This window comes from Pezoporus occidentalis, unplaced genomic scaffold, assembly GCF_034315485.1.
Source record: "Pezoporus occidentalis ecotype Australia unplaced genomic scaffold, CSIRO_AGI_Poc_V1 ctg72, whole genome shotgun sequence".
In the NCBI taxonomy this organism is placed as follows: Eukaryota; Metazoa; Chordata; class Aves; order Psittaciformes; family Psittacidae; genus Pezoporus; species Pezoporus occidentalis.
In genome coordinates this window covers 3,540,062-3,560,189 of record NW_026916072.1, presented here as the reverse complement: position 1 = coordinate 3,560,189, position 20,128 = coordinate 3,540,062, and the positions used below count along the sequence as shown (strand labels likewise).

The following is a 20,128-nucleotide window of genomic DNA, read 5'->3' as shown; positions in this document are numbered from 1 at the left end:
GCAGGTCTGGAGCTGCTGTCTGCGTCCGGCTCTGTCCCACCGGTGCCGCAGCTCACGGCTGGCTCACGGCACTGGCGCAGCCGTTTCTCACGCGCCGGCTCCTTGTTCCTGGCCCTTCCAGCTCAGTGCCCGCGGTGCTGATGGTATCTGCAGCCCTGGGGGCCGTGTCTGCTGGCACCGCACCAGCCAATGCCTCCGGTGGCTTTTTTGATGTCCCAGAACAGGCTGGGCAGGAAGCCGGGTGCGCTGGTCCAGCCGGGAGCGGGCAGTGCCGGCCCTGGGGGGGTTCCTGCCTCCACACGCTGCTCCCCCCGGCCCTGTGCTTGTGCTACTCCGGCACGAGGGCGTGCGAGGGCTCACGAGTGGTGCCGCACCACCAGTCCCGGCCATCAGCCCTCATGGAGCCAAATCCCAGTGGCAACGCGGCTGGGGTCTGCCTGCAGCTGTGCGGCCAGGGACAAGGACACCCTGGTCCTGGGTAAGGAGCTGCCACAGCCATGCTCCTGCCAGAGGCTGCCCCACTCCTAGCACCGCAGCACCCACTTCAGTCACCTCAGCCTTCCTCCGCTTCTTGCTGTGCTGGGACAGCATCACCCATCGCCCTGCAGCTCTGTCCCACCGGACTTCCCACAGCCTCCTCGCCACAGCACAGCCCCAGAAGAACCGAGCATTGCTGTGATGCACAGCGCCCGACAGCGGGGTCACAGGGACCCTCCTGCACCAGCCCTGGCAGCATCGCTGCAATGACACACAGCCTCATCCCTGCAATGACACGCAGCCTCATCCCTGCAGAGCCTCGACTGCCCCAGCCCAACGCACAGCCAAGCACACGGGAACTTCGCAGACCAGATCCGAGCTACAGCGCATCCCTCCTGTCCCGTCCATCTGTCCGTCCCTGTCGGGGTGAGGAGCAGCCGGCCAAGGGCAGGCTTCCCCCCGTCCACAATGAGAGCTGGACACGGCTTCCCCCCGGGCTGGTGCCGCCGCAGCAGCACACACGGTCCAAAGGAGACACCTGGACTTTATATAAAAACCACAGACGTTTCTGCACACGCACGAGGGCGCGGGGGGAGCCCCTGCCCGGACACGATTCACATTTCCAACGTATTAAAAACAAACCAAGCACAGACACACAGCACATGCCCGGCCGCGCACCTGGCGCCGGTCCTGCGCCGGCGCATCACAGTGAGTCGGGGCGCGAGGGGCTGCAGCTGCCCCTCCTGCCCTCTGCATAGAGGGGCTCCACAGAGCCAGGGCGAGGCACCGTGTCCATCCCCGCTGGGGGGAACGGCCCGCAGGCCCCCAGAAGGCACGTGGTGCCCCTCGCTCCCGGAGCCGGAGCAGCAAAGGTGATGCCCGGGAGCTCCGGGGCAGCCGAGCCCCGCACTGGAGCGGGGCCGGGCTCCGGGCATGCACACACAGACAACACGGACCCGGCTGCGGTCCGCACGGCTCAGCAGAGCAGAGGTGGTGTCGGGCTCGGGCCTGGCTCCTGTCCCGTCACACCACCGAGTCCTGGATCTCGGAGCCCAGGCGCACCCGGGGTCTTTGGCAGGCGGGAGACACCTCCACAAAGCTGTCCCGGACGTGGAGGGGCCTCTTCTCCGACTCGGAGAAGGCGCGTTGGGGGCCGGGGGGCTCGTGCACGGGGGTGCTCACGATGTAGTTGTCCTGCAGGGCCTGGTAGCCCTTGTGCTCGGGCGCTGCGCTGGGCAGGCTGCTGCCGTTCAGGGGCAGGCTCTCCACCGGCTTGCGGGGCGGCTTCTGGTGCCGGCCGGGGTCGCCGGGCTCCAGCAGCGCTTTCATGCCGTCACGGTGCCGGTGCAGGAGGAAGAGGGCCAGCACGAGGACGGCGGCGGCGAAGAGCACGCACATCACCAGGAACTCGGTCCAGTAGGTCTTGCCGTCCAGCCGTGCCGCGGCGCTGCCCACAGCCGACGTGCTGCGCGACGTGCTGACGGTCTCCAGGGCGTCCCGGCCGGTGGCCGCCTTCCTGGCGGGGTCTGGTGGCGCGCGGGGCAGCTCCTGCACGCTCACGCAGTAGCTGGCCATGAGCTTGCGGAATCCCTCCTCCAGCGACCAGCACTCGTAGGTGCCGGCGCGCTCGGGGCTGCCCACCAGGATGAGGGCCCCGTCGGGCAGCACCAGGTAGGAGGCGTTGACGGGAGCCCCGTGGTGCAGCCACCGCCGCGAGGCCAGGTTGGAGAGCAGCTGGCACGGCAGCGGCCGCACGGCGTTGGGCGGCAGCAGCACCCGCTGGCACGGGGCACCCGAGGCTGCGGGGACACAAACCATGGACACGTCGGTGAGTGGATGGGGATGCTGAGTGATGGAAGCACTGGGACAGCTCGGGCTGGCAGCAGCCCCACGGCAGGAGCTCACCTGGGGGCAGGAGGATGCGGGGACGTGGCTGGGAGCTGTTGGGCAGTGGGCAGAGCCGTTCCGTGTCAGCATCCTCGATGTCCTGTGCCCAGAGACTGCAGACAGAGAGCGGTCAGGGCAGCGGTGTGCTGCAGGGTGCTGCAGCGGGGTGCTGCAGGGTGCAGGGGATGCAGCACTTACTGGGGGTGTGCTGGGGGGTGCACGGTGGCACTGCGGCAGGCACCCCGGCTCCAGGCACAGAAAGGGTCCCGCGCCAGCACGCACTCCCCACAGCTGTGGTACAGGCTGCAGTTGGCAAAGGGAACCTGAGCCACTGCCGTGTAGGTGGCTGCATACACCAGGCCCTAAAGAGAGCAAACAGTGGGGTCAGTGGGAACCATGCAGAGGGGGTGCTCCTGCAGACCCCAGCGCGCAAATAGGGGCTGCCCCACAGCATCCCACCCCCAGCACGCCCGTGCGCGGCTCCTGCCTGGTCCTGGTCCAGCAGCAGCTGCAGAACGGGCTGTCCGGCAGGGAAGAGGCGGATCTCCTCGATGATGTGCACGCCGTGGTTCACACGCACGGCCTTGTGCAAGCGCCCGTCGTCTGCAAAGACAAGGATGGCGTTGAGAGGCGATAGGGGCACCCGCAGCACCGGCCCCCGCCCTGCGGCGGCACCCACCCGTGCCCAGGAAGAGGACGTCGTAGGTGCCGTGCAGGCCCTGCGTGCGGTGGACGCTGATCTGCTGGTAGCGCAGGCGGCTCTGCAGCAGCAGTGGCTGGCTGCGCACCGCGCTGTCCATCAGGAAGTGGTCCTTGATGAAGTTCAGCACCCGGTCCGGCATTTGGAGGGAAGAGTTGATCTTCAGGTGCCGTGTGTGGCTCGTGATGCACTGGGGACAGAGGACGGCGCTCAGCTGGGGCACGGGAGGCAGAGCACGAGGGGCTGCCCCGCATCCTGCACTTGGGCCGGCTCTGAGGAGGCACTTACAGTGCCCGGCCGGGGCTCTGGCACGGGGCCGGTGTCCGTGTACCACTGCTGCGTCTCGCGGTTCACCTCCTTGTAGAGCCCGCCGAAGGCTCGCTGCACGCTGCGCATGGGGAAGGCGCACACGGCCGAGCTGCCCAGCCCGCCCTTGTTCCTGCCGGGGTAAGGCACAGATCAGGCACCCCGGTTCCGCCGAGCCTCCACCCCGCGGGCCCTGCCCACTGCTCACCACTGCGAGGTGAAGACCCCGTAGAAGAGCGTCTCCCTCCAGCGCAGCTCCGCCGGGGTGAGCACGAAGATGTCCTGCAGCACGTTGAAGGGGAAGCCGTCCTCGGGGTGCGAGCAGAGCAGCTGCGCCTTCAGGAAGGTCGTCCACCGCCGCTGCAGCACGCGCTCGCCGCCCTGGTCCCCCTGCGCGGCACAGCGGGTCAGGGCGCGCTGCCACCCACCAGTGGGACCCCCCTGGGCTGGGACAGCAGAGCAGGGTCTGTCTGCCTGTCCATCCACGCAGCAGTGCCGAGGCCCCGGCAGAGCAGCCCCGGTGTCGGGGAGGCACAAGTGGGCAGGCTCCGATGCACCCGGGGGAAGGGAAACATGACCCGAGAGGAGGACGGGTCTTGTGTCCCCTCGAGCGAGGGGGCAGAGGAGATGGAAAAGGGTCACTGACACCAAAGATGCTGGTGGGAGCAGCAGGCTCGAGCCTCAGCTGGGTGATCTGGAGCCATAACTGCCCCAGAGGGGTCTCCCATGGGCACTGGTCCTCCCCTGGCTGTCCAGGAACCGGAGGATGGAGATGCGCAGGGTGGTCCCACATCCCCACACACCCCACTAGCGACACCCCGGGCACAGCCCCGCTGCCCTGTGCCCACCTTGCACACGCGCGCTATGCGGGACACGATGGTGTTCTCAAAGTAGTCGAACTCCTTCCCGGTCTCGCTGAAGAAGAAGTAGACCTTGTCGTCGTCACCCTCGGGGTTGCCGGCAGGCAGGCTCTCCCGCAGGTAGGCTGAGCCCACGAACACTGGGTCTGGGGACACAGGCACCCTCAGCACTGGCCCCACGCCTCCCCCAGCCCAGGGCACGGAGACCCCGGTCCGGCTCTCACCCTGCAGCCAGTTGAGGGAGTTCTCGGTCTTGAGGGCGATGCGGCTCTCCTGGCTGCGGTAGATGGTGGGCTCGTTGCCCTGGAAGTTGCTGACAGTCCCAGCGTAGAGCTCGCCGTCTGCCAAAGAGACGCTCCCGCTGGCACCCGGCACGCGCCGCCGGCACAGCCCCGCTCCCGCCAGGGTCCGTGCTCAGCCCGGTTCAGCCGGGCGCTGCCAGCAGCATGAGGGTCCCGGTGGCCTTACCGACCATGACGGCCGTGGAGCGGTACTCGGGGTCGAAGGGGCAGCGTCCCTTCCCGTCCTCCAGCAGCACCTTCCCCGACGCGTCCCGCTCCAGGCTGAAGTGCTGCACGTTCTGCAATGGGAGCGGGCTGTGAGCGGCAGCGCCGGGGTCCCGCAGCAGGGCTCACCCCAGCACCCCCCGCCCGTGCTCACGATGTAGGCGCAGGCCGGGCTGAAGGCGCAGGTCCCGCACGTGTAGAGGTGGGTGCTGTTCAGCCGCAGCAGCATCTTGATGTAGTTGTGACAGTCCCTCTGCATGGTGAGAGCAGCCGGCTCAGCCTCCCGCCCGCACGCCCCATGGCACATCCCACTCGTGCCACGGCACAGGCACGCAGGGCGGCTCACCTGCGGGTCCTTGCCTTTGAACACACACTGCCTCTTCTTCTCCTCATCGGCGCTCCACGGCAGCTGCAGGGAGGGGACAGTCACTGCGAGCCCCCTGCAGCGCAGCACCCTGGGCTGGCAGAGCTCGTCCCCACCATCAGCGTCCTCCCCACCCCAGTCACGGTGGTGGGGCAGCCGCTGACTGGGGCCAAGCACCCCGATGACCACAGCGGCTGCTCCACACTGTCCCAGGCAGCTTCTGAATGTGCAGCAGCTTGCACAGACCCCGAATGCTGCCAGCGAGGGGACCCTTGCATTGAGATGTCCCTTCCCGAGGTCCCACACGGGGCTCAGCCTCATCCTCACCCTGCGTGCCGATGCCCCAAGCTGGAAGTGGCTGGTGTTGATGGCGACAAGCACCTCGCGAGCCCCCACATAGAGGGTGCTGCCATCGGGGCTGAGCAGCAGGGCTGTGTAGTTGGTCACACCGGGCACCTCGAACCGCTGCACAAGGCGCTCCTCTGAGTCTGCGGAGAGAGAGTGACCAGCATCAGCCCCCAGCACTCAGCACCCAGAGCTGCGGACCCCCCGTACCGCTCCTGCCCTGAGCCTCTGCTTGGCACAGAGCTGCCAGGGCTGGACCTGGCACACACAGCACCGCAGTGACCGTGCATGGCCACAACAGCACCTGGGGGCAGTCAGAGCCACTGCCTGGTCCCGGCCACAGGCACAGCCCCAGTGCACGCCGTAGCAGCCGTGCCCGGCCCGGGCACCACAGCCAGGGCCACGCTTGGCCCTTCACGCACAACCCCGGGTGACACAAACGACCCAGCCTGGCCCCACAAGCGCCCCAGCTTGCGGCAGGGAGGGACGGGCACCGGCACCGGGACCTCGCACCCGCACACGGGTGGCTCCTGCAGCTGAGTCACGGAGCGCCCGTCCCGCGTGGGTGGCCTGGCCCCGGAAGCCCTTCCTCTGCTCCGCTCCGCTCTCCTCCTTTCCTCTCCTCTGCTCTCCTGCAGCCGCTCTGAATCAGACGGGCCCGGCTGTGTCAGCGGGAGGTGTCACCCTGAGTCATGCTGCCAACACCCTCGCTCCTGACACCCCTGTGCCCTGGGGACACCCCGACCTTCCACGACCCCCTGCCTGCTCCGGGGTCAGCCCCAGGGCTCCCATGAGCCCTTCCTCTGTGCAAGCCAGCTCGAAGACTCGAGGTGCTGCAGTGCCGGCGGTGCTGCGGGGCAGGACCCTGCTCCTTTCCCCACCCCCGGTCACTCCCCAGGTCCCGGTTACCACTGCACTGGGCAGCATCTCCCCCATCCTCAGGAGCCTGGCAAGAGCCCCAGCTCTCCTGCAGCAGCACAGAATGATGCTGACCCCCCAGGGCACCATCCCACGAGGGGTCCTGCGCCCCAGCTTCGCGGTAATGCTGACCAATGTGGGCACAGCCCAGTGCAGGCAGCGGAGGGGCAGTGGGGGCCCCTGCACCCCACATTGCCATCCCAACCCGGGGAGCTGCAGGAGCTTGTGCTGGCTGCCAGGGGACCTGTTAGGACAAGACCTGCTTCTTCCAGACAAACCTGCTGGAGGCACATCCAGTGCTTCCAGGGGAGCAGCTCCCAGCTCCTCCCTCCCACCAACTGCAACCCCAACACGGCCATGGCCCTCAGGAGCCAGCCCCGGGAACACGCAGCCACCAGCAGAGCCCTGGGCACGTGCCCCCCAGCCCGCCCCACCTGGCAGCGCTGGGATCCACATCAGGACCCCAGGAGCAGCCCCTGAGCTGCAGCCCCACAGCCACAGCAGCCTCTGCAGCTGGGCAGAGCTCAGCCAGAACCGGTCTGTGCAGGCAGGACCAGGCAGCACGGCTCGACGCGGCGTGGCACGGCATGGCACGGCGCCGAGCGGGGCCATCCCATCCAGCTCGGCGGGTCCCACATCTGCTGGTGCCACCACAGCCGCGGCTGTCGGTCACGGGAGCATGTGGCGGGGCCACGTCCCCGCTGGTGAACCACAGCGCGTCGAGCCAGGGAGCGCTCCCAGCTGCCCGCATCCCGCTGCCAGCGCAGCCCAAACCACGGCACCCTCCCAGGCTGCCCCACAGCCGGATTTAGCCACCAGCTAAAGCGCTGGGTGATGGAACTGGGCCCAGCAGCTGCTGGTGCTGACCCCAAGCTGCCCATGGAGCGTGTCCTGCTGCTCACCCACCCTACACCAGCCCCGGGGAGCTCTGCAGGGTGAGCGGCGTCTGTCTGCAGGACGATATTCCTGGCAAGGGGCTCTGCCTGGCCCAACAGCCCCCTGCCTGCCCCAGTGCAGCCCCAAGCCCTGCCAGAACCACGCTGCTGGTGGGGCTGCAGCAGGTCCTGGAGCAGCCTGCAGCTGAACACAGGACAGCAAGAGCCCCAGCAACACAGTGGGAGGGTAGGGCACCCACAGGCCCCCAGCTGCCCATTAAACAAGGATAAAACCACGCACGAAGCAGGCAGAACCCCTGTGCCTGGCTCACCTCATCCCATGCTCACACAGGATGTGGGGACAGGAGCACCCCTGGGTGCCCCGGACCCATGCAGGGTCCCAGTGCAGAGCTGCATGCACCCCTGCTCCCACCTGCAGCACACACAGTCCCGCTGCTCTGCCCCATCCGAGCAGCCCGACCCCAGCCCTCCCTGCTGCATCCCATTGCTGGGACCCTGCTGCCCCGGCCATGCCCCGCGGTGGGCCACGGGCCCCGGCATCCTGGGCAGGCTGGGAGGCTGTTGTGCAGCCTCAGCACCGACGGCTGTCACAAGGCGTTTCCACGCTGCCGCCCCGTCCCGCAGCGTGGGGAGCCCCGGGGCTGGGCGGGATGCTCGGTAACTGCGGGGGGACAGGGACCCGCCGGAGCCCCCTGGGACGGACACCCTCGAGAGCGCAGACACTCACCGTAGGGCAAGCTGACCCGAGGGACGGGCTCCTGCGCCGCCGAGAGCACCAACGCCGTCAGCACCGAGTGCGCCAGGACCGGCAGCACCGGCAGCGCCGCCATCCCGGGCGGGGCCGAGCCGAACCGAACCGGGCCGGGCCGGGCCGGGCCTCCGCCGCCTCCCGCGAAGCCGCCCGGACGCTGCTGACCTGCGGGGAGAGACTGCCTCAGCGGCGGGGCTCGGTTCGGCTCGGCCCGGCCCCGCCGCCCGCCCGGCGCCGCCCTCGCCAGCCCCGGCCCCGGGGCTGCCCGTCCGCCCCCCCAGGCACCGGGGCGGGGCGGCAAAACACGGACACATCCCCGCAGCACCGATTCCAGCCCCGCCGCACCGACCCCTCCGTACCGAGCCGCACAGACCCCACCGGGCCAGGCTGCCCAGAACCGGCCCAACCGCCCGGTACCGATCCGGGCTGCACCCGTGCGGCGCGAGCAGCTCGGAAGAGGAGGCGGCCGCTTCCCCGCCAGGACCGCCCCCGCCCCGCCCCGCCCCTCCCCGCCCAGGCAGCCCCGGGGGTCTCCCGGTGCTGCGAGCACCCCGGTACCGTGCCCCCGCCCCTCCCGGGCAGCCCCTGCCAGCAGCACCTGGTCCTGGTGCCGGGGGCCGCTGTGTCCCCTGCACCGGCAGCGGCGGCGGGTACCGGCACGGGGAGGTCCCTGCACCGGCAGCTTCCTCCCCGCAGCGGGGAACCCGACCGGCCTGGGATGCTGGGGTCGGTCTGTCTGCCCGGGGCAGCTCACCCCAAGGCTGCAGCCAGAGCCGGTGGCCGTGCTGGGGGCTGCTGCTGCGCCCGCAGTCCCCAGCTCCAGCTTTGCTCCAACTCCGCTCCCTGCAGAGCCTTTCCTCGGCTGCCCTGCGAGGCGCGGGCCGGGGTCTCAGCCGGGGCCGGGGTCTCTGCTGGGGGCTGTGGTCTCTGCTGGGGCCGGGGCTGCTGCCCGGCACAGCCCCGTGCCCCCTGCCCTCCCTCAGGAGCGATGGGCTCGCACGGGACACGGCACAGCCGGGCAGCGGGACCCCCGTGCCAGCCCCCCGACGGGGCAAGGCTCCCCGGCACTGATGTCCGCGCAGGGCAGCCCCAGGTACACGGGACACGTCCCCGCCAGCTGCAGTGCCCCATCCCGGGGGACTCCGGGATGAGCTTGGTCCCGGTGGGGCCGCAACATGGGCACGGCCCCGAGCGGGACCCTCTGCCCGGACCCACGGCGGGCTCCGCACCGCGGGAACACGCAGCCCCCGGCAGGAGCAGACCCCGCAGAACCGCCGCTCGTCCAGCGGTTGCCACGGCAACGCGATATTAATGACAGCTCCTGATTTTGCCATGGCAACGGGGGGAACGGGGTCTCCCCTCGCTGCGGCAGCTCCCCCGGGGCCGGGGCTGCCCATCACCAGCCTCCCCGCGCCGGGCACAGCTCCATGGCACCCTGCTTGGCCAGGCCTGGCTCAGGTGCCCCCGGCCATCGCCACCACACCAGTGGGACCCGCTGTGACCTCCGTGCCCCTGTACAGCCCTGCCCATGCTCTCCCACTCGGCACTGCCGGAGGGTGCCGGCTGCCCCTGCTGTACCTGGTGCCCAGGGGCTGGTGCCGCCGCTGGTGCCCGGCCTCCCTTGTCTCCTGGCTCCCTTCCTGCTCCCGCTGTGCTCCCAAAGGTGACGTCCCTTCCTGGGGCCGGGGACAGTCCCGCCAGCTCCACCCCACCGGCCTTATCAGCACCCTTTGCCCGGGAAGTGCCACAGACGGGACAGGGCTCTGCGTCATGGAGCCCAGCAGGTCACCATCACCCTGCGTGGGATGGGAGCAGACACCCACATCCACGGCCCCTCCGCCCCACGGCACCCGGGGGGCACCCACGGGACCCTGGGGGCCCAGACTCGCCTGTGCATGGCCATGTGAGCACCCATGCAACACCCCTGTCTAATGGCACGCAGCGATGGGAGCCCCATGGGGAGGCCAGAGGTTCTTGGGGCAGGCACAGTGTGCAGGCAGGGAGGGAGGCAGGGCACAGGCAGGGGGGACAGGCAGGGAGAGCAGGCAGGGAGGGCAGGGAACAGGCAGTGGAGCGAGGCCAGAGCTGTGCCTTTAAGCGTGGCGGCGCTCCCCACGCTGCTGGCAGCCAGGCCTGTTTACCACAAACTCCCATTTATCTCCTCCGCTGGCCCACGCAGGCTGCCAGCCCTGCCAGGGCACCCTGCAGCACCCTGCCCTGCACGCCCAGGCCCGCATGTGCAGGTACCTGCACGCACAAGCACCGCAGCCCCGCCGCTGTCCCAGCCTGCAGCCATGGCTCGAGGTGCAGCTGCAAACCCCATGGCCTGGGGTCACCGGGCAGGGGCAGTTCTGCACCCAGTTCCCAGGCCAGCCCCATTCCTGCGGGCAGTGGGTCCTGGGAAGGCGGCTGCGGAGACGGAAGCTGCTGCCTGCAAGGAGCAGGGCTGAGGCTGCCTGTACCCTGCTGCTGCTGCTGCCTGTACCCTGCTGTTGCTACTGCCTGCGCCCTGCTCTGCTGCTGCTCCCTGTGTGCTCATGCCTTCTGCCTGCTGCCTCAGCTAAGGCAGTGGCACAGGCAGCAGCACAGACACATGCAGAGCACAGGCAGCAGCGCAGGCAGCGCACAGGCAGCAGTGCAGACACAGAACAGGCAGCAGTGCAGACACAGAACAGGCAGCAGTGCAGGCAGAGCACAGGCAGCAGCGCAGGCAGAGCACAGGCAGCAGTGCAGACACAGAACAGGCAGCAGTGCAGACACAGAACAGGCAGCAGTGCAGGCAGAGCACAGGCAGCAGCGCAGGCAGAGCACAGGCAGCAGCGCAGACACAGAACAGGCAGCAGTGCAGGCAGAGCACAGGCAGCAGTGCAGGCACAGAACAGGCAGCAGTGCAGACACAGAACAGGCAGCAGTGCAGACACAGAACAGGCAGCAGCGCAGGCAGAGCACAGGCAGCAGCGCAGGCAGAGCACAGGCAGCAGTGCAGACACAGAACAGGCAGCAGTGCAGACACAGAACAGGCAGCAGCGCAGGCAGAGCACAGGCAGCAGCGCAGGCAGCAGCACAGACACGTCTCCTGCTCAGACCTGCAGCTGCTCACTTGCAGCCCACACACTCAGGCTCTTCCTTCCGACCCACGTCTCCTGGGGCTCACACCCCCCCGGCTCGTCTCTCTCCTGGAGGCTGTCAGACAACCCCGGCCCCCCCCAGCCACTGTGCACAGGCGCAGAGAGGGAGCCCTCATGCACTCACGCACCTGCAGCTGCAGGCTCTGGCCCTGCTGGTCCCACAGATGCTCCCAGCGCCGCTGCTCAGCACCAGGAACCCCACGTGTCCCTAGCACCCAAGTGCCGCGGGTGCTGGCAGGAAGCAGCACACAAGGCTCTGCTCCCAGCCCCAGCAGCTACAGGAGAGGCCTTCAGCAGGACGAGGGGCAAGCGTGGGGCAGCCTCCAGCCTGGGGTGAAACCTGGCACTGGCCCTGGTGCAGGGCCCGTGGGGCACCCTCTCCATCTCACAGGCACTGGCAGTGCCACCCTCCCGGGCCCAGGGGCTGCAACCCTGCTGCCTGCCCCTCTGCAGCCAGCTCTGACCACACTGCCAGGACCTCCTGACCAGGGTGCTGGTGTCCAGCAGCAGCACAGAGCCAGCCCCACACCAACCCCTTCATCCCCCGGAGTGACTGGGTACCCCTGGACCCAGCCTGCCAGGCACCACACGAATGCACCCATTCCATTGCTCCACTGCCCCCTGTACCCTGCTTCTGCATGTGAGGACTATGGGGTATCCCCATGGTCTAGTTCCCACCCAGTCCCAGCACCCCAGCACCTGCCTGCACCCACACAACTACTGCCTGCACCCATGGCTGCAGGACCCATCGGAAACAGAACCAGTGAGCACCCCTCAGTGCTCGCAGTGAGCTCTGAGCACAGGCACCACTGCACACCAGGGTGCAGGACCTGGGGGGGTGCGGATCCCTTCCCAACCATCGCTGGCCCCATGGAGCCCACGAAGAGGGTACTGGGCTCCTCTTGCCGCTCCGTGGCACCCTCGCAGCGGTGCTGCCTGGCGCTGGGGGTGCCAACCCCAGCAGCAGCCCCAGCGGGAGCCCCGCGGCCCATGCGGCCGCAGCCCAGCCGGGCACCGCGTGTAACACACCCGGCACACGGGAACAGCCCCTGGGATCAGCCCTGCGGGAAGCGCCCCGCGGCACCGCGCCCCCCGCGCCGGCACCCAGCGCACCCGTGTGAGCGCTCACACACGCACACGCACTCTCCCCATGCACATCCTCCCATGCACACGCGCGCACTCTCACACCCAGGCCCTCGGCCCCACCGCCCTGCACACCCCATAGACCCCGCACCCCCCATGCACCCCCTGCACACGGCGGCACAGGAGCCCTCGCCAGAGCCGTGCTCACACACACGCACGCAGCCGCCCCTGCACACCCGCTTGCACGCACACCGCGCACGCAGCCCCCCCGTGCCCGGTGCCCCCCGCCCGCAGCCCCGTCGCGCCGCCCGCTGCTCACCGCTCGGCGGCGGGGCCGGCTCGGGGGGTCCCCGCCCGCGGAGGGCCCGGGGCGGCTCCGGTGGCTCCGCCCGCCGCTCACAACAAAGGGGCCGCCCCGCCCGGCCGCCCCCCAACCCGCCCCGGCACCGGGGCCCCGCCCGCCGGGGGGGGTGGTCCCGGCTCGGGGGGGTCGGTCCCGGTCCTGGGGTGCGGGAGCTGGGGGAGGCCTTGGCACTCCCGGCGGGGTCCCGGTGTGCGGCCGGGGTGGGGTGGTGCTGGTGCTGCCCCCCCACCCTCCCCGCAGTGATGGGCTCAGCACGGCCATGGGGCTCAGCACGGTTGTAGGGCAGGCGGGAGCGTGGCTTGGGGTCTACAGTGGGGTCCCCGCTGGGGTGAGAGGGGGCTCACTGTGTCCTGGCTGTGGGACACCCAGAGCACCGCTTGAGGCATCGCTGTGGGGTCCTGGTGGTGACACCCGCTGTGGGCATTTTGGGGTGACTGCTGGCCCGCAGCACCCCGCAGTGGGCCAGGCGGAGGGCCCAGGCAGGGGTCCAGGGCAGGACCAGCCAGCTGTGGCTCTTCAGCCCGTTTCCTGCAGCATCCTTCCCCCCATGGCTGTGCCACGTGCAATTCCCTTCTCTTGTCCCATCCCCACTGCCGTCCACTTGCCTGGGCCACCGGCCCCTTGGTAGCCCAACTCCATCGTGGCACGTCCACAGAGCCGCTGTGCCACCTCACCTCGTGCTGCACCCGCAGCACTTGGCCAAGCCACTGGCACATGCAGAGGCTCTGCTGCAGGCAGCTGCCTGCCCTGTGCCCGAGGCTGCGGGGAGGGGGTGCTGGTGGGGGTCCCACAGTCCCTGTTCTCCCTGCACCACAGCCCTGGGGGAAGCAGACCACAGGCTGGTGGCTCCAAGCGGCATCCAGGAGGGATCCCGTCTTTGGGAGCAGCACCGTCTGTTCCCCGCGTGGTGCCCCCTCCCACGGGCAGCACGGGGCTGCCTGCAGTGGATGGACCCCCCCCCCAGGCCCTCCCCTATTCTCCGCCCGGCCCCTGGTGGCCCCACGCTGCCGGACCCGCAGTCCCCCCGGACACGTCGCTCCCCCGCAGCCCCCCCTTGGCCCGGCCGCGCTGCGGGCAGGGGCTCCGCCGGGAGGCGGCTCTGGGCCGGTGCCACATGGCCGCCGTTGTGACCCGGTCCTGCGAGCGCTGCGGTCACCGCGCTGCTGCGAGGCCGGGGGGGGGGCAGCCGGTGCTGGGGAGGGTCACCCCGCGGAGCCACGGGGAAGGCGGTGGGGACGCCCCATGGAGCGCTGGCTGCCGGCCCCCCCGCGCTGGCAGCGCCGCAGGCGGCTGCTCTGGTTAATGTTAAAGCCAGGCGGAATGGGTGCTGCCGGCCCGGCCTCCCCCCCGGCCCCGCCGCTTGCGCAGGCAGGTCCAGCGGGACGGTTCCTCCTCCCGCAGAGGGATCTAAAAATAAGTCCTTGGCTTGGCCAGGGTAGAAGCTCTGGGGCTGAGCAGGCTCCAGGCCACCCCAGCACATCTCCTGGCACCCAGGCATGTTGTTGGGGTGCCCATGGGGTGCATTTCCCCCTTCATTCCCCGCGTAGGGGTCAGGTGAAGGTCCCCTTGGGGCAATGGCAGCAGCCATCCATCCCTCTGGGCCCGTCAGCCCTGAGTCACGAGCTGGCGTCGTGCAGTCACACTCACTTCTATGTAAGGAAAACCTGAGGTCGCTCCAAAACCCTGGGATCCAGCATCAAGCATGTTCCCTGGTTGTGCCCAGAACGGGGACAACCATCTCCTTCTGCTACCGCAAACCCTCCTGCTCCTCATACCCCACACAGCCATAGTGGTGGGGTGCGATGCCCACAAAGGGGGGGACATCTCACCCCTGGTGACAGCTGATCCGGGGCTCACCTTATGCTTTGGCACTGATGGCATCCAGCAAGCGGCATCATCCTCCCTCCCCATGCACACAATGGGAAGGGGGGGGGGCACGCTGGTGTTTTGCAGCTCCACATTGAGGGCATCACCCCCTGGGGGTGTTTTGATGGAGTGAGGGGGGGTGGGATGTGGGGTGAAACAAAGGCCCTGGGTTCTCCCCCCCATAGGACCCCGCGAGGGCCCCTTCGGGCCCTCGCGGGGTCCTATGGGGGGGAGAACCGGGCAGGGACCGCCCCGGGGCGGAGCAATCGCGTCCCCGCTTATCCACTGCCGCCGTGTCCGCCCCGTCGCGCCCCGCCATGGCCGCCCGTTACCTCCGTGCTGCCCCGGTGCTGAGCCGCTTGGTCCGCTGCCCCCTCCCCGCCGCTTCCGTGGGGCAGCGCCGGCACTGTGAGTGTATGGGGCCGGGGGGGGGGGGAGGACACCCTGAGTGTCCTTAGGGACGCGTCCGGTCCGAGTGGGGTTTGCAGCAGTTTCGACCCACGGAAGGGTTTGCACGGAGGGTCGGTTGGATTTGGGGGTGCGATTGGGTCCGTATCCCGCTTACAGGCAGTCCGGGGAGTGTGTGGGGGGGTTCTCCCGGTTCCGGACGGGTTTTGGGTCCGTACCCTGCTCACAGTAGGTCCCAGGGGGCGGGGTTTTGCTCCCGGTCCCGGTTCTCCGAGGGGGTTTGCAGCCCAACTCCTACCCGGTTTGATCCTGGAGGGGTTTGTGCCACCGGGTTTGGTCCCCAGAGGGGTTTGTCCCCGGTCCCGGTCCCGGTCCCACGTGGAAGTTTTTCCACCCGACCTGCTGCGCGGTGTGGCCCCCGGAAGGGTTTGCTCCCCGTCCCGCGTTGAGCTTTGCAGCATCCAGGTCCCATCTCGGCTTCTGGTGCTGGTCCCATATGGGGTTTTGTAGCTCAGCTCGGCACCGGGGGGGGGGGTTTTACACCGCAGCTTCCACCCGGGTCCTGCTCCGAGGGGGTTTGCGCCCGGTCCCTGTGCTGTGCGGGGTGTCCCGGGGTCTGATCCGGTCCCGCTCCAGTGCTGGCCTCACGTGGGGCTTTGCTCCCAGCTCGGACCATGTCCCGCCCCGCACCCGTGTCTGTGCGCTGCTGACCTGCACTGAGTGCGACCACAGTGGGGCTGGTGCAGGAGCAGCCCGGACCGCAGTGGGGTTTGTGCCATGACGTGTGCTCGAATGGGGTGTGCACCCCACCCTGCACCCAACCCCACCGGATGGGTCTCATGGGGCCCCTGGGACATCACACCGAGAGCACAGCTGTTGGGCTGAGGTGCAGGGCTCTGGGGCTGAGCTATGGGGCTGGGGTGCAGGGCTGTGGGGCTGAGCTATGGGGCTGGGGTGCAGGGCTGTGGGGCTGAGCTATGGGGCTGGGGTGCAGGGCTGTGGGGCTGAGCTGTGGGGCTGGGGTGCAGGGCTGTGGGGCTGAGCTGTGGGTCCGGGTGCGCACCCCTAATGTGCCACCGCTTGCTCCCAGATGCCGACAAGCGGATCAAGGTGGCCAACCCAGTGGTGGAGATGGACGGGGACGAGATGACGCGGATCATCTGGGCCTTCATCAAGGACAAGGTAATGGGTCCAGGACAGCTGCTGCTGCGCAGGGCCCCGCTGCCCGCCCCGCCTCTGCTCCCCTCCCCGTGTCCCGTGCCCGGCCTTTGTCTGCAGGGAGCAGGTGCTGGAGTGAGCCCCGTGTCCGCAGGGACCTGGGAGGTCCCGAGCAGGGGCTGGAGCTGGGGCCAGGGCTGGGGCTGACTGCCATGGTGCTGTGCTGTGCCATGGTGCTGTGCTGTGCCATGGTGCTGTGCTGTACCATGGTGCTGTGCTGTGCCATGCTATTGTGCTGTGCCATGGTGCTGTGCTGTGCCATGGTGCTGTGCTGTGCCATGGCGCTGTGCCATGGTGCTGTGCCGTGCCATGCTATTGTGCTGTGCCATGGTGCTGTGCTGTGCCATGGTGCTGTGCTGTGCCATGCTATTGTGCTGTGCCATGGTGCTGTGCTGTGCCATGGTGCTGTGCTGTGCCATGCTATTGTGCTGTGCCATGGTGCTGTGCTGTGCCATGGTGCTGTGCTGTGCCATGGCGCTGTGCCATGGTGCTGTGCTGTGCCATGGCGCTGTGCCATGGTGCTGTGCTGTGCCGTGCCATGGTGCTGTGCTGTGCCATGGTGCTGTGCTGTGCCATGGTGCTGTGCTGTACCATGGCGCTGTGCTGTGCCATGCTATTGTGCTGTGCCATGGTGCTGTACCATGCCATGGTGCTGTGCTGTGCCATGGCGCTGTGCCATGGTGCTGTACCATGCCACGGTGCTGTGCTGTGTCACGGTGCTGCTCCCCGCACACCCAGCACCATGCCCAGGCTCTGACACTCTCTGCCCCCCCCAGCTCATCCTGCCCAACGTGGACGTCCAGCTGAAGTATTTTGACCTGGGGCTGCCGCACCGGGACAAGACGGATGATCAGGTCACCATCGACTCGGCGCTGGCCACCAAGAAGTACAGCGTGGCTGTCAAGTGTGCCACCATCACGCCGGATGAGGCCCGGGTGGAAGGTGGGCAGGGGTGAAGGGGCAGGGTCCCCGTGGTGGCACAGGTCTGTAGTGGGCTGGGGGCCCTGTGCTCAGTGCTGTGCCCTCCGCCCCGGGTGCTGTGTGGGGCTGGGGACAGACCGGCCCCGTGCCCGTGTTGAGCCGTGCTGGCTGTGCCTCTCCTTGGCCGGCAGCAGTCTGGCAGCAGCCCACGGCATGGAGGAGCCGGGGGGGGGGTGTTGGTGCTGGGGCTGTGGCTTGGGGGGGTCCCTCGGGGGGGCCTCACCTCAGTGCACCGCAGAGTTCAAGCTGAAGAAGATGTGGAAGAGCCCCAACGGCACCATCCGGAACATCCTGGGGGGGACGGTGTTCCGGGAGCCCATCGTCTGCAAGAACATCCCGCGCCTGGTGCCCGGCTGGACCAAGCCCATCACCATCGGCCGGCATGCCCACGGTGACCAGGTGAGCGCCGTGGCACGGGGGGGCCGGCAGCTCCTCACGGGCCCTGCCCCACGCTCTGCCCTGCCCTGTGCAGTACAAAGCCACCGACTTCGTGGTGGACAAGTCCGGGACGTTCAAGATGATCTTCACGCCGAAGGACGGCAGCGGGGCGAAGGAGTGGGAGGTGTTCAACTTCCCCGGCGGCGGCGTGGGCATGGGCATGTACAACACGGACGAGGTAACGGGGCAGCGGGGGGGCCCCGGGGGGGACCTGGCCAGGCTCAGGGTCCCACAGGGGTCCATGCGCTCCCCTTGCAGTCCATCTCGGGCTTCGCCCACAGCTGCTTCCAGTACGCCATCCAGAAGAAGTGGCCTCTCTACCTGAGCACCAAGAACACCATCCTCAAGGCCTACGACGGCCGCTTCAAAGACATCTTCCAGGAGATCTTCGACAAGTACGGGCTTGGAGGAGCTTGGGCTGCTCGGGTGGGGTACCGGCACGGGGTGGTCATGGCCAGGCCTGGCTGACCCCCCCCGGATCCCCAGGCACTACAAGACTGAGTTCGACAAGCTGAAGATCTGGTACGAGCACCGGCTCATTGATGACATGGTGGCCCAGGTCCTCAAGTCCTCCGGGGGCTTCGTCTGGGCGTGCAAGAACTACGATGGGGACGTCCAGTCGGACATCCTGGCGCAAGGTGGGGCGCTGTGGGGCAGGTTGGGGTGGGCTGCACGCAGTCACCCTGCCAGGGCTGCTCTGACCCCCATCTCCGTCAGGCTTTGGGTCCCTGGGGCTCATGACCTCGGTGCTGGTGTGTCCGGATGGGAAGACCATCGAGGCCGAGGCGGCCCACGGCACCGTCACCCGCCACTACCGGGAGCACCAGAAGGTGGGTGCGCCGTGCCCGCGGGTGCTGCCCGCGCCACGCCGCCCGCGCCGGGTGCTGAGCGCTCTCTCTGCGCAGGGACGACCCACCAGCACGAACCCCATCGCCAGCATCTTCGCCTGGACGCGCGGCCTGGAGCACAGGGGGAAGCTGGACGGTAACCCTGAGCTGATCAAGTGAGCGCGGTGGGATGGGGCGGGACGGGGCTGGGGGTCCGTGGCGCAGCGGTGCCGGTGAGGTGCCGGCTGTGCCGGAGCCGTACGCGTGATGCCGCCATCGCCAGGTTCGCCCAGACACTGGAGAGGGTCTGCGTGGAGACAGTGGAGAGTGGGACGATGACAAAGGACCTCGCCGGCTGCATCCACGGCCTGGCCAAGTACGTGTGGGGCTGTGCAGGGTGGACACGGGTGCCCATCCCCGGGGACTTGGGTCTGGTGCAGCTCCTGGCCGGGCAGGGGTCACATCGCACACCTTGAGCTGTGCTGCCAGCAGTGGGGACAGGCAGGGACCCGCAGCCATGGGTCCCTCCATGCCCTGTCCGTACCCCGCAGTGTGAAGCTGAACGAGCACTTTGTGAACACCACCGACTTCCTGGACACCATCAAGAACAACCTGGACAAGGCCCTGGGCAAGAAGTAGGGACCGGGGGCACCCGGCCCCGCTGCTGCGGCGCGGATGGAGCCGGCGCCTCCAGCCTGGCCCCGCGGCTCAGGGACAGCTCAACCCTTTTTGTAAGCAGTTTTCTTACGAGTGTCCATAAAGCTTTTCTAGCAGGGATGTGTAGGACCAGGGGGGCCCGCGCTGACTCGTGTACCCCCCCGTGCCAGCAGCCATTAAACACCTCACCCCACGGTGTGGTGGTGCCTGCCGCGGCACGGGCAGGGGTTGCGGCGGCTCCAGAACCCACAGGTATGAGATCTAATGCTAAACAGCTCCTCAAACCGAGATGAAAACCAGCCAGAACACAGCAGGGCCGTGCACCGGGGTCTGAATGCGGAGGGGGACATGTGTCCACTGGGGCCAGCTCTGCCATCAGGCCCCCGGCCTGGTGCTGCAGTCACCCTCTTGCAGGGGGGGACACACGTGGCAGCTTTTTGGTAATGGGGCTGAGGTAGCGCTGGGGGGGGACATGGCCACACTGCGCAAGGGGGTCCAGGCTGGCCACTGCTGCAGCCACCTGCATCCTTCCCAAGGTGGTGGCAAGGCTGCGGGGCCCCTGCCCTGCCGGGAACACCGGGGCTGGGAGGTGGCACACTCCAGAGCCAGGCTGGGCCGTATGGGGACGGGTGGAACATGCTGCATGTGGGGAGTGGTGGGACCTGGACCTGTGCAGCTGCTGGCAGCGGGTGCGGGGGATCAGCTTGGGGTCCCAGACCCGTCCCACCAGGACCCCATGGCAGGGAGTGTGGACAGCCCGGACAGCGCTCCCAGCCCAGCACTGCCCCAGCTCCTCCTTCCCCCCCCAACACTGAGCAGAGGATGGACCCTCATCCCAAGGGCTGCCCCAGCTCCGCCATCCCCTGAGCCCCAGCACAGCCCAGCGGCTCAGAGCCGGCACTGAGAGCAGCTGTGGCCCCTCGGCAGGGCCCTGGTGCTGCTCGGCTGCCCCGGGCAGCGGGACCGGCTCCGGTGCCCAGCCTCCCGCAGAGAGCACACACGGAACACGGGTTTACAAAGCACGTTGGTTGAAGGAAACTGAACGCGCTCCAGAGTTCAGTCCAACCCCGCGGCACGTCTGACAAAAATAAATTACTTTCCAAATCGCCTCATTGCTCCGGGGAGCAGCGTCGCCTCGGCCGGCACAG

The 20,128-nt window shown here is 68.6% G+C and overlaps 2 protein-coding genes across 5 annotated transcripts; one reads left to right on the top strand and one right to left on the bottom strand.

Annotated features, from left to right (window-relative positions):
* Positions 1–1,003: 1,003 nt before the first annotated feature.
* SEMA4B (semaphorin 4B) lies at positions 1,004–12,583 on the bottom strand. Of its 4 annotated transcripts, none has more exons than XM_062642676.1 (15): positions 12,541–12,583; positions 7,987–8,175; positions 5,428–5,588; positions 5,083–5,145; positions 4,891–4,989; positions 4,699–4,810; positions 4,455–4,571; positions 4,219–4,376; positions 3,579–3,760; positions 3,353–3,503; positions 3,044–3,254; positions 2,852–2,967; positions 2,563–2,726; positions 2,383–2,477; positions 1,004–2,276 (listed from the first exon to the last, which is right to left on the bottom strand). In XM_062642676.1, exons 2-15 carry the CDS (start codon positions 8,087–8,089, stop codon positions 1,501–1,503), a joined length of 2,508 nt encoding a protein of 835 aa, XP_062498660.1. In that variant the 5' UTR covers positions 8,090–8,175; positions 12,541–12,583; the 3' UTR covers positions 1,004–1,500. The 4 variants fall into 4 exon arrangements, with proteins under 4 accessions (XP_062498660.1, XP_062498658.1, XP_062498659.1 ...); XM_062642674.1 differs by lacking the exon at positions 12,541–12,583 and adding an exon at positions 9,589–9,735; XM_062642675.1 differs by lacking the exon at positions 12,541–12,583 and adding an exon at positions 8,360–8,750.
* A 2,124-nt stretch (positions 12,584–14,707) lies between these two features.
* IDH2 (isocitrate dehydrogenase (NADP(+)) 2) lies at positions 14,708–19,231 on the top strand. Its single transcript, XM_062642717.1, has 11 exons — positions 14,708–14,859; positions 15,950–16,041; positions 16,854–17,019; positions 17,297–17,457; positions 17,531–17,674; positions 17,755–17,891; positions 17,983–18,134; positions 18,214–18,326; positions 18,402–18,499; positions 18,607–18,699; positions 18,875–19,231. The coding sequence occupies exons 1-11, from the start codon at positions 14,769–14,771 to the stop codon at positions 18,960–18,962; spliced, it is 1,335 nt and encodes a 444-aa protein (XP_062498701.1). The 5' UTR covers positions 14,708–14,768; the 3' UTR covers positions 18,963–19,231.
* Positions 19,232–20,128: the final 897 nt, after the last annotated feature.

What these genes read in the sequence shown, in the direction of transcription:
- SEMA4B (XM_062642676.1), bottom strand. Translation starts at nt 8,089, where the DNA reads ATGGCGGCGCTGCCGGTGCTGCCGGTCCTGGCGCACTCGGTGCTGACG. An exon ending in CTCCCTCAACTGGCTGCAGG is followed by an intron (nt 4,377 to 4,454) that starts GTGAGAGCCGGA and finishes CTGTGTCCCCAG; the next exon opens with ACCCAGTGTTCGTGGGCTCA. An exon ending in CCGCATCCTCCTGCCCCCAG is followed by an intron (nt 2,277 to 2,382) that starts GTGAGCTCCTGC and finishes GTGTCCCCGCAG; the next exon opens with CCTCGGGTGCCCCGTGCCAG.
- IDH2 (XM_062642717.1), top strand. Translation starts at nt 14,769, where the DNA reads ATGGCCGCCCGTTACCTCCGTGCTGCCCCGGTGCTGAGCCGCTTGGTC. An exon ending in GCATGTACAACACGGACGAG is followed by an intron (nt 17,675 to 17,754) that starts GTAACGGGGCAG and finishes CTCCCCTTGCAG; the next exon opens with TCCATCTCGGGCTTCGCCCA. An exon ending in GTCGGACATCCTGGCGCAAG is followed by an intron (nt 18,135 to 18,213) that starts GTGGGGCGCTGT and finishes CATCTCCGTCAG; the next exon opens with GCTTTGGGTCCCTGGGGCTC.